The sequence below is a fragment of the Lissotriton vulgaris genome, chromosome 1_1 (assembly GCF_964263255.1).
Source record: "Lissotriton vulgaris chromosome 1_1, aLisVul1.2, whole genome shotgun sequence".
NCBI lineage: Eukaryota > Metazoa > Chordata > Amphibia > Caudata > Salamandridae > Lissotriton > Lissotriton vulgaris.
This window is the reverse complement of record NC_141685.1, coordinates 535,271,347-535,284,404: the sequence shown is the minus strand read 5'-3', so window position 1 is coordinate 535,284,404 and position 13,058 is coordinate 535,271,347. Positions and strand designations below refer to the sequence as shown.

Here is a 13,058-nt window from a genome sequence, read left to right as displayed (position 1 = left end):
TTCTTCATAGCATTTTTCTATGATTTTTGCAAGCTCAACAGGATCTTTTATATCTGTTTCCTTCAACTTCTGGCGGATCGCCACAGATGCTGCTTCTCCTCTAATGTTGGCTAATAATATAGCCGTGACCTGCTTGAAGTCTTTCAGTAATTTCATACCTAGATTTAAAGCGGGCTCTGGACCGAATTCATTTTGAATCTGTTTTAGCACTTCTGGTATTACCGCCATAGACGGAACACCGTGTGTTTTTGTGTAAATGGAAGCAAAGACTGTACCCCAAGTGTCACAGTCCTCCACGTGTGGTGCAATTCCCATAGGAAGGCAGATGGTCAAGATTCTGTGTTTCTCAATAGGGGTAGTATCAGGAAATACTGCCTCTATTTGAGTGATTTTCTGTGCTAACCAGAAAGGAATTCTTTCCCGTTTTACAGGTGTTTTACCAAGACATGATTGTATGTTCTGTGGTGTAATTGTATTTGTGTGTTCCCCTGATGAGGGGTCAGCTGTGGTGTATTAACAGCTGGCTGGACTGTTGCAGTCCGCATTACATATTGGACTAATTGCCTATGTATTTTTATTAATGTGTTTAGCTGTACTAACAGCTCTTCTCTAGACATTTTTACAATGTCAGGATGTGGTGTGTAGCTGGCTAGAACCGGCCACGTGGCTCCTGGTCTACCTAGTGGACCGAGCCTAGTTATGTGATCAGTGTGTTTTAGGGCGCCATTAAACCAGAGCAGGTGCTCTTGAAATTTAAGTGGAATTTCAATCTCCTCGAAAGGAGCGTACTCTTCCGGAGGTTTCTCTATTTTGTAATAGTGAAACTCTTTTGTTATAGCGTTTACCGCTGGAAAGTTTATCCATGAATAGAATACCTCTGTTTGCCGATATTCGTGAGCCTCTATCACGAAAATTACTGTACCACCTTGAGGTGTCAGTCCGTTCTCTATAAGTTTTAAAGTTATAGATCTTCTTAAGTGGACCGGGATGATTATAGCATCCGGGTCTGTGTATTCAGGACCTTGCTGAGTCGCATCTGCTGCGGCCCCAGTGGTTCCGTTTTCTGGCATTGTAAAAATGCGAGGTTTGCAGAGTAGGTCTCCAAGGAGACAAAGATTAGGTGCACAATATTTTGGAACACTGTATCCTTCAACGTTGAATAAACCAGAGCTTTACATAGGAATCTCTTCCTACTGAGTTCGGGCGGATTTTAACCTTTCACCCACTCCAGACGTCTATTGGAGTATTTACGGGAGAAAGGGGTGTGAAATATGCACGACTGAGTTACTCTAAAAGTCTTGCGTTAGTTTATCACCTTACCAAACGTTTGGGCGCCATGTAGTGTAGTTCCTAGTTTCCCACTGGGCCCTGCGCATTGGAATAACATAAACAGTAGTATCGACGTGGAACTGCGGATATTCCAGGCCTCCACTGACTATGCTAAACTTAATTGGGTTGTGTTACCAACTAGCTCAGAGGTCACTGGAAACTTTCTTCTCTGCGTAGGAAGTGATCAGCTTCCTTGGCACAGACAAGAAGGGATTCAGCTTTCCAACAACCGTGCAACATGACAACTTTGCTCCTCAGATCAAGAGTCAATCTCTAGGGTCGTGTGAAACAATAGACATGTATTTCACTCAGTCAGTCTAGTGCAGTTTACTTTCACGAGATGTAGAGAATAGAGAGACGGGCGTTTGTCAATAAAGGGTTAACATTTATTGAACAGTCTTTCTTCTCGTACAAGAGAAATGTATTGCCACAATTGCAAGAATTGTTATTATAAAAAGTACGTACAGTAAGATAAGTATTGCGAAATAGAACTGTAAAAGCATTGATATGGTTTCTTAGCCATACAATGGTTTAAAAGTAATAAAACATATATACAGTCATATATACATTAGGCTAACATACTCAACTGGTGCTTCTAACTAAGCCTACCCCAGTGTGCCTGACCTAAGCCTAACACGTGAAAGGGGAGTAAGTAAGTAGCTTTAAGTTAAGTTGGTTTTGCCAAGGTTTGTTTCAAGAATTCTCGTCTAAGGGTTTAGTCAACACCATACCTCTGAATAGAATGATGGAGGATTGGTATCTCCTTCAGGGGTCTCTCTCGATATCCCAGTCACCCGCGAGGGTAGACCGGAAACGCCGTGGCTGGATTTCTCTGCACGAGAAAGGCAGCGGCTTCTCTTCAGCGCGTCGAGGAAGGAGGGGGGACAGCGTCCGCGGGCAGCTGGAATCTGCTGGATGTCTTCGCAGAGGACGGCTGTTCAGCTCCTAAGCGTACTGCGCCATAGTTCGCGCTTTGGCAGCGATAATGGTATCAGCAGCTTCACCACCACAGGGACAGCAGGCTGCAGCGACAGAGTGCTAGATTTACCAACACGGGGTCTTGCAGGCAGCTGGCATCAGCAACAGTAGCTCGCATTGCTTAAGGCAACGTTGGTAATATTTATACCTGACAGGTGCCGGGTTTGACGCAAGTTTGCTGGACATAAGACGTCAATTAAAGATGTCACTAGGAAGTGATAGTTATCAGTTGCTCATTAGAGTTCCATTACTAATCAAAACATAGCAAGCGGGGATTTCCAGGTTTGCTGAGTTTTTATCTTGTTGAAGAACTCGGAGTGTTATCTAGGAATATCAGATAGTGACTACTGCTCTGTCATTGCACTAATTGGTCGCAAAGGAAGTGGCAGAGAGAACTATGCTGGAATGTGGCTCTGTTCGTGTGAGGCCAGAGATGACTTTTCAGAAAATCGCACTTGAACAGTTATGCCAATATAGGGAATAAATGGATTTATAGCCGAATAGGGGAATACGGTCACAGTATCGATCAGGAACCTAGATAAACACGCAACAAGATTTGAATCCTTCCACTGGTTGGTGACTTGTCCAAATAAAAACGACTGGTCGAGGAAACTGGCACTCTGCCCCTGCGATAACGTCTGCCAACAAACAACAATACACACTGTACTATTTTGCAAATATTATAATCAAGAACGTGCAAATTGATTAAAACAATATTTGAGACAGGGCTGCTGGAGGCAATATCGCCCAGCATATTTGTTTTTACAACAATTGAATGATGAGTACTGCACTCTGCTTATGACTGTTTCTTTAAAGAGCATATTAAGGAAAAGAAATGCGATTACTTGCTGTATACAGTGCTAAACGGTACACTTTGTTTTTTAATAATAATGAAACTGATGACATGTGTACCCTCTGTGTAGGAGACTGATGAATTGTAAAGGAAACTATGTATATATAAGATCATGTTTTTTAAATTGTGGCTTTTATGATTTTATACTTTTACAAAATCGAATAAAGCATATTTTTGACTTTGAATAAAATATTACTTACCTAGAAAGCTGGTTCTCTTGCATGGACATCTTTTTCAGGTTTGTATATGGCACCTTGAATCTCCTGGTGAGGAGTTGCATTATAAATAAAATGAAAAAACTGAAGATAATCAAATGCTGCATAGCATAGCACATTGGTATGATTTTGTTTGCTCATTTGACAATGACAGATTGTCACAATGAAATGAAAAATGTGTTGCTTAAGAGTTTAGTGTACTCCCCAGCGGTAGGAAAGGATTCTAGCAGTTTACAATCTGGGAAGAATATCCATGCTGGTGTACTACTGCACTATTACAATTAAGTATTAGTAATTTTCTATGGTATGATATCTTCTTAATTTATGATTGATCTTAAATGGTCTGCTGATGTAAATCTCAACTAATTCTTTCACTGAAATACATGTATGAAAGGGCTGTCTCTTTTCAAACACTGTGAAAATGCTGTCTTAAGTAATATCACAGTGGTAATGCAAAATAATCCTGAGTGGTCCCCAAGGACAGGTTGTAATACATAGCTAGCATAGACCGACTAAAGGGTATTTCCTTTTGTAAGAATTGTGTAAATAATAAATGGTGGTCTGCTACAAATAACATCATATTTTTTATGTACAAATAAATCAACCTTGAGGGATATAGAGGGTTTACCGTGGACATTATTGAACATATTGTTTTTTGTACTAGAAATAGTAATTAATTTTTGAAGTATCTTATGTTGAATCAGTGAAATATATATTCCTCTCTTTCTTAACATACTTTTCTTTTTTCCAAACCACAGAGATCTTTTTTGTATCAAAATGTAGCTGTGTTGACTATGACAAGTTGTTTTTAATGGGTTGAATGAACTCATACATTATGGCAGCAAAATAGTCTTTTTCGTATCGCAAAATTCCTGATTTTAATTTTCTTACACCTTGCTCAATGAATACAAATGCCCCAGCAATATTGAACTAGAAGATGAATAAACTATGAAGACTGAACATATAATTTAATTCTAAACTATGCATGACATGCCATTTTAAATCTATGCCGTATAACAAATGCTGTTTAAATTGGAAATTCAGACATTTCTTTGCATAATGTGCCTGATTTAAATGCCATTTAAACTTTCAGTAGTTTGATTCATTTTCACGTTGTCTTATCAATTATGATGTTTCTTAGTTCTAGCACACAATTGTTTTTAGAATTTTGCGAAATCATTCTGAGGTGTTTGAATGTCAAATTCTTATGTTGCAGTAAGAGAGGCCTCCCATGCCAGGTTGGGATAAAATATCAATAAGGGAAGCATTCTAAAGAGACTGGCTTTAAAGCCATGATACATATATGGAACCTTAATTGGGGATCTGTTCCATCTATTGTGCATTATTACTATTGCCGACAGGAACATTCTATAATAATCTATGTGATTTCTAAGCTTGAGGTTTTTAAAAAAAATATCTCTGCTATATGTTCCCTCTTTGTCTGGCTATACAGGTTTCAGATGCTGACCGTACTCCATCTATCTAGCTCCTTTCTGGACTATCTCTAATCTATTTCCTCTAGGTAAGGTGTCAAAAATGCTGTATAACCTGCCAATGCAATCAATCTTTTCCTCTTGGTCAAATAGTTCTATATGCATCCCACATTCCCCTTACTCTTGCAACTACCTTCTGGCATAGTTTTGAAACTTTGTGGTCTCTGCTTAAGATAATTTGAATATTCTACTAATTTGCAGTGTCTACCAATAGTCTCCCTATCTCTTCTAGGCCAAGGGGCTTCGCCTGCTGACATGCATGACTTTGCACTTGAAGCTTAATTGTGACTTTTTTGACCACTTTTTAAGGTTTTGTTGAATCCATACAGGTTGTATTCTGCTAACTTTATGGTATTAGGCCCATTATAGACCTTTGTGTCGTTCATCTCATCTTCCCTGATCGTCCTTCTGCAATGCCACGTACAAAAGAACTGGTTAGGATGAGCCTTTATTCCAAAACGTCCCTTGTAACCACTTGTCACTGGTGTGAAATCAATCTGCCAGAACGTTTTGCCTACAATTCACTTCTTAGGGACCCACATTGAGACCGCATAGGGTGCCTTGAACTCTTCTGTTGGACAGCATTAAGGACCCTCAAATCCAAGTAAAGAAGATCTGTATCTATTTCTTGATCCATTTCCTGAACCACATAGTCAAAGAAATCTATTGGATATGTCTTACGTAAACTACATGATCAACAGCATGGTTTCAAAAGAGGTAATCTTGAGGCTCCAAGGTGTTCCACAAACCTTGCTTTAATACGTTTTTCAGTTCACTGGTTCCCCACAAGGTGAGGCTTGCAGGGCTTTATTTGTTGGACTCCTTTCCGCTACAGTGTCTGAAGCGGGGTCCCCATCAGGCCACAGCATGTTATTGCATATAGTTTTAGTGAAGTTGTCAGTTTCTCCCTAGGCTCATTTGGGATCTCGGGATTTACCTCTCCAGGCCTCATTATCTATGCACCTTAATTATTGGTAGTTCTAGTCTCAATTCTTTTTAATTGAACTGTGCACTTAAGCCCACCCCTTTCCAATGTTTCTATCACTCCGCTGTAGAGATACATCAAGGCCTTGCAATGTGCATTCCTCACAGACTACTATTCATCTTTTTCTTGACCATGCAATTTCTCCCTTTTCTTTTCAAAATGTCACAAACCACAATACTTCCTTCACTAGAGAATCAAAATGTTGCTGTCTCCTTGTTTGACTCAACTTCTTTTCTCTATGCTGCATGTATTTGCTTTTGCAAATACACCTTCCTGCCAATCTCCTACTGCGATGTATTGTAATTCATCAACATTAATCTTTTTGCTCTTCTTTAGCCACATGCGTGAAGCAAGGAGATTCTCTTTGCATATGCTAATTCTAATGGATACATCTATCTGCGTATTCCTCACCTTTTGAATATCCTGTGCACCTGCATTCTACAGAACATTTTTAGAATCTCTCTCACATTGACAGGGGCATCAGAATCCACATGGCTCTGCACACAGTACCGCATGACGACACTGGACCCATAAGAAGCCCCCATCGGTGTGCTGATGTCAGTTCCCTTTTTTCTGCACCTTTGATGCGTAATGGTTTTTGTTGGCTCTCCATTTATGAATGGTCAAAGTCTTTCGACTTTTATTTTAAATTGGTAAATCTTTTTGTAAAAATGTCTCCACATCGAAAATCAGGGTTTTGCAGTGTGAATCTTTCTGGATTCACTATGCTGTGCATTATTCCGCGGTCTTGTGGTTGGATCCGGAATCTTAGTCTTTTCTTTCTTTTTTTTTCGGTAGCACAGGTGGGCGTCGAAGTCCCACCTTCTGGTGTACTTCCTGTCACGTCAGCACGCTTCCTGCGGAAGCTCCCACCTTTGGGCGCCATCTTCAGATTCTTTTTTCTGCCGTTGGGTCTAGATTGTCACCGACAGGCTCCAGAGTTTTTGGAGGAAAGAAGAGGTAAAAGACAAATTCTACACGGAAAAGAGTAGAGAAGACACCGAGGAACAAGATCGCCGAGCCGGGACGACGAAGTAGGAGGAGAACTTCGATAACTTCGACGTCCAACGGAGAATGCGCACACAGGAGGCCCCCTGAGCGCATGAATGGACAAAACACCTTTTAAATTCTGCTGTAACTGCCACCACAAATACGTGCAGAAGGACCAGTACCCAGTCTGCAACCTCTGCCTACCGGTCGACCACGAGAGCAAGGATTGCAACGCCTGCTCCATCTTCACCCCGAAGACACTCCGGGTTAGAGAGAGACAGAGAAGAGCCAAATACACCATGCAAGGCAAAGGACAACCTCTGTCGCTTCAGGACCTGGGCCTCTCCAGCGACGAAGAGGACAACATCGCAGAGGCATAAGATGACTACACGGTCGTAGAGACCAATAAGAAAACATCTAAAGAGGTAGGAGAGACGTCCACCCCTAAACCCCCGACAGACTCTGAGTCAGACTCTCGAAAAACAGAGTCTAAGTCCACGAAGGGAGCACTGGCGCCGAAAATCTCAACGGCCGCAGCTGCATCCAAGGACAAACAGCCCAAACTGGCGAAAAGCCAAGGCCGTCGAAGCACGTCCCCGAAAAAGACCGCTCAACTTCGAAGGAGAAGGACCCGAAGACTGCTTCGACGTCGACGACTAAGCGAAGAGCTTGGCCGAAACACTTGATGCCGAACAGGCCGCCGACATTTATTTTTATTTAAAGAGTTTTATATAGCGCTGGCTAGACCCGAAGAAGAGAAGACTCAAGGCTGAAATGGATAACATCATGCAAAGGAAGAGAGAGTTCGACGAGAAAACACGATTCCGTCAAAACCGTCGACGACGATTGTCGAAATAGACGAGGAAGAGGAGTTCGACGCCGAAGAACCGCCGAAAACTCCCGAGCCCCGGAACACCAAGAGGAAGAGAGCCTATACTAAGACGAGGAAGGCGACGATGACCAGCGGACGAGTTTCGGCTCGGCATCCTCGGTGGCACAGAACCTCAACGCTGAAAGCCCAGAAGAGCCCGTGGAGACGTACCCTTCGAGGCCTTCGCCGCCAGATGACATTGGGGTCTACAACATGGTCATCAGGAACGCGGCAACGGCTTATGGAGTCAAACTGGAGGAAGAAAAACCACAGGCATGCTTCCTCTTAGAGACCCTGCTCCCCACTCAAACAAGGAGTCAATTCCTCCCCATGCTTCCAAGTGTCCTGGACCAAGGGAGGGAGACATTCAAAGACCCAGCGACCTGTAGGTCTGTCACGCCTAGGATGGAGAAGAAATACAAGCACTCCTCTAAGGACCCCCCCCCCTACATCCAGGGATCCGTCACAGAGGACTCCATTATTGCGGCAACAGCCAGGAAAAGGGCAAACATTCCAACAACCTCAGGTCCACCACCAGACAAAAAAAGTAGGAGGATGGACCTAACTGCGAGGAAAATAAAGAGGAATGCAGCAGTACACTGGCGCATTGCAAACTCCAATGCCCTACTAAACAGACACCAGTACCAGCATTGGGACGAGGTCGGACAGCTGCTCAAGCACCTCCCTGAGCAATACCAACAAAGAGCGTCACACCTGTTGGAGGAAGGCAAAAATATAGCAAATTCCTACCTGAAATCAGCCTTGGATGGGGCTGACACATCCAGCTGGCTTATGATGATCGAGGTCACAGAAAGAAGGCATGCCTGGCTGAGGATCTCAGGCTTCAAGCCGGAAGTACAGACCAACATTCTGAGCAACCCCTTCAACTGTTCGGGGCACCGGCGAATGAAAAACTCACCCAGTTCAAAAAAGAAAATAAGACTGCAAGGTCCATGGGGGCCTTACAATTCAGAGGAATGAGAAGGGGTACCACGCCATGGAGACCAAACGGAAGGGGGGAAACCAGCCGGGAACATCACACCAGACATTCCAGCAGGCCTACCAGGGCGACAATCCAGTGCAGCAGGGCCAGCAAAAACAAACCTGGCAGTACTAAGCTCGGGGCCTGTCCTTTCGCGGGAGGGCAAATGGACGAGATCAAACAAGAAGAGGGGGCCAGCAACCCACCTCAAAGTGACTCTGTCCCGCCAAGCGTGCCCACCCACACGACCCCTCCGAGGGTGGGGCACAACAAGGTCAACAAGAGAGGGTTACACGGACCAAACATCAACGAACATGTAACACCAGTAGGAGGCAGGCTAAAACATTTCTTCCAGGAATGGAAGAAGATAACTACAGACAAATAGATACTCAACATCATACAGTTTAGATGCTGCATAGAACTGGAAAAGAAACCACCAAACAGAAAACCAAAAAGGAAGGCGCATTCAGCAAAAGAACTAGCGCTACTCCTAGAGGAAGCACAAGAACTCCTGCAAAAGGAGACCATCAAACCAGTTCCTTTCAGAGAAAAAACAAGGGAGTGTACTCAAACTATTTCCTAGTACTAAAAGTGGACGAAACGCTAAGACCCATCCTGGACCTAAGGTTCCTAAACCAATACATAAAGACACAAAAATTCAAAATGACATCTCTACAAGAGGTCATTCTTCAGATAAGGGACGGAGACTTCATGTCCACCATAGACCTCAAAGATGCCTACCTACACATTCCCATGAACAGGCAGCACAAACGTCTACTAAGATTTACCATCAACAAAGAACATTACCAGTTCATGGCACTAGCCTTCGGACTAAAATCCGCACCAAGGGTCTTCACCAAATGTCTCGCTGCCGAGGCAGCGCACCTGCGGAGGGAAGGGATTCATGTATACCCTTACCTCGACGAATGGCTAATAAAAGCATGTTCCCACAGGACATGCAAGGAACATGCACAGCGGGTCACAAAAACGCTGACAGACCTAGAATTCTCCATACACTGGGGGAAATCCACAATGGAACCGGAGCAAGTGAAGATTTTCCATGGTGCACAGATCAACACTATACAGAGCAAGGTGTTCCCCAGCGACAAGAGAACACTTGCCCTGCTGAAGGAGACACGCCACTAACAGAAGGGGCGAGCTCTGACAGTGAGGACAGCGAGCAAGATCATGGGGATGATGGCGTCCTGCATACACCTGGTCCCCAATATACGGCTCCACATGAGACCATTCCAGGAATGGTTGCAACATCAATGGTCACAAACTACAGGAAGTTGGGAAGATCTAGTAGTTGTAACGCACACAGTGCAGGAGGAGGTAACGTGGTGGAACAAGGAGAACATAACAAAAGGGAAGCCTTTAACACCACCAACCCCAACGGTGACCATCACCACAGACGCATCCCAGATGGGATGGGGAGCACGCATGAACAAGCTCAAGGTGAGGGGTCTGTGGACTCCAGCAGATGCGATCAGACACATCAACTACCTGGAACTAAAGACCTTGCTCCTCGCCCTGAAGGCCTTCCAGAAACTACTGTACAACCAGAGAGTGTTGATACAAACAGACAACACAACAGTGATGTTCTACATCAACAAACAGGGAGGAACACAATCAGTCGCACTATCCAACCTAGCGCAGGAAATATGGAGATGGGGCATCCCACTTAAAATAGACCTACTAGCCATACACCTACCTGGAAAGGACAACGTGGAAGCAGACAGGCTCAGCAGACAGACATCAGCATCCCACGAGTGGGAGCACAGAAAACGCAAAGCCTATTCAGGAGGTGGGGAACACCAACGATAGGCCTATTTGCAACACACCAGAATGCAAAATGCCAATACTTCGCATCCAGGCAACCAGGGGAACAATCCCAGGGGAATGCCCTATGGATAAGCTGGTCAAAAACATTTGCCTACACTTTTCCCCCGATACCACTGATACAGAGGGTACTCAGCAACTGCAGAACCAGCAACATGACACTGATCCTGGTGGCACCACAGTGGGCATTGCAGACCTGGTACTCACAGATAAAGGAAATGGCACAGGGACCACCCCGCAAGTTCGGGAAAAGAAAAGACTTACTCTGCATGCAAAATGGAGACATACTACACCCAGAGCCAGAGATCCTCAGCCTAGCTGCATGGCTCCTGAAGACATAGAGTTTGCACACCTAAGGCTACCGGAGAGCACTCTGCGGGTGCTACGAGAGGCAAGGAGACCTACCACGCGAAGGTGCTATGTGGCAAAATGAAAGAGGTTCACACAATGGTGCAGCAAGGAAAAGCTACACAAGAAAATGACAAGGGAGTCAACGGTGCTAAAATATCTGACACACCTGCTGAAAGCAAAACTAAGTTCATCCTCGCTAAGAGTACACCTAACAGCGATAGTAGCCTACACAAGAGGAGAGACAGGAAAGAGCTTCTTTACATCACAAGTAGTTAAGAGATTCCTGGAAGGGACAAAAAGGATTGCACCACCTAAGAGGATGCCACCACCGGTATGGAACCTTAATTTAGTCCTAACAGAGCTTATGAAAGCGCCCTTTGAACCCATTCATAAGGCCTCACTACAAATGTTCACAATGAAGACAGCCTTTCTAGTGGCAATCACCTCGCTGCGCAGGGTAAGCGAGCTGCAAGCACTGAGGCTACAAGAACCCTACATCCAAATACACAATGACAGGATGGTAATGAGAATGGACATACACTTTATGCCAAAGGTGGTGTCAAGGTTCCACATGAACCAAACCATACAAATACCGAGCTTCTTTCAGAAGCCATCCACAAGCGCAGATAGGGCACAGCACACTCTGGACGCTAGAAGGCCAGTAATGCATTACATGGAAAGGACAAAGGAGCACAGGAAAACAAAGCAGTTCTTTGTGTCCTTCGCAACCAGTTTCCTGGGTAGACCAGTAACAAAAGACACCATCGCACAATGGATCGCACACACGATACAATTCTGCCACAAACAGGCTGGGCAAGAACTAACAGAGAGGGCACAAGCCCACTCTACCAGGAAAAAGGGAGCAACAATAGACTCCCTGGCTAACACACCCATCCAGGACATATTCCTGGCAGCAACATGGGCTTCAGTGCACACGTTCACTAAGCACTACTGCGTGGATATACAAATGAACAAGGAAGCACAAGTACAACAGAAAGTGCTTCAACATATATTCAACAACCAACGCTCATCTTCCACCCAGCCGCCACAAACATAACAAACCGCTACAAAGTCTATGCACAGCATAGTGAATCCAGAAAGATTCACGCTGCAAAACAAATAGTTTCTTACCTGTCGGTGTAGTTTTGCAGCTTGAAGATCTTTCTGGATTTACTAGCGAACCCACCCACCTTCGCCAGAAAGATGAGGCAAGAGAAGAAGTTGGGAATACAAGGAATAAAATACAAAAAGAAACTTAAGAGACAAAGTGGAAAATCATTTACCTTAAGGAAGAACTTGAAAACATTGCCAAGGATTCACGAACAGAACACAAAAACAAGAAAAAAAGAATCCGAAGATGGCGCCCAAAGGTGGGAGCTTACGCAGGAAGTGTGCCGATGTCACAGGTAGTACACCAGAAGGTGGGACGTCGACTCCCACCTATCTATGGAAAACAAAAAGAAAGAAAGAAAGAAAAGACTACGATTCTGGACCCAACCACTAGACCGCAGAATAATGCACAGCCTAGTGAATCCAGAAAGATCTTCAAGCTGCAAAACTACACCGACAGGTAAGAAACTATTTGTTTTACGCCCTGTAAGGACTGTGAGGATCAGATGTCTATTACTGACCCTCATGATATTTGCCTGTGGGAGTGGGATCATGATGTTGACGCCTGTTCTTTGTGCTAAAAGATGGATCCGAAAGTCCTTGAAGTAAGGGAGGTGAAGCTGTTCATGGCTATAGAGAGGCAGGAGAAGAGAGGTCGTCGAATGTCTCGTCCACAATTCAAGTAACTGTTTCCCTACTCATCGAGGTCAGCAAGGAAGAAGCACAAGAAGAAACAGTGTTGTGGTTCTCGACATCGTTCTTCCAAAGATTAGTCACTGAGGTTGTTGCCTCTGTGCCTTGGAGGATGGTCGACAATAAATCACTCTGGTGCCTTTTTCAGCATCACCTTCTGTTATGGCCCCGTGGTCCACTTCACCTGAGTTACACAATACAACACTGGTTTTGACATGCTCCTCTTATGACATTCATGTTGAAGGACATGTGGGTGTGGGGTCAGTGGGTCACTGATCCCATCCTTGATTGCACACTGTGGTTCCTCTATAATTCAAAGAGGTTTCATTCAGAGTTCATTGTAGGTTATTCAAATTTATTCAATAT

General features: G+C 44.2%; 1 protein-coding gene across 4 annotated transcripts in view; it reads left to right on the top strand.

The window, feature by feature from the left end:
* CLCC1 (chloride channel CLIC like 1) overlaps window positions 1-13,058 on the top strand; it is a 274,427-nt gene that overhangs the window by 248,787 nt on the left and 12,582 nt on the right. The window contains exon 11 of one of the 4 annotated variants that reach the window (XM_086953905.1): window positions 4,829-4,897. The exons of the other annotated variants lie outside the window; for them this stretch is intronic. Coding sequence (XP_086810031.1) covers window positions 4,829-4,861 — 33 coding nt within the window. The 3' untranslated portion in view covers window positions 4,862-4,897. The remainder of the gene's footprint in view (window positions 1-4,828; window positions 4,898-13,058) is intronic. 4 annotated transcript variants of the gene reach the window in all.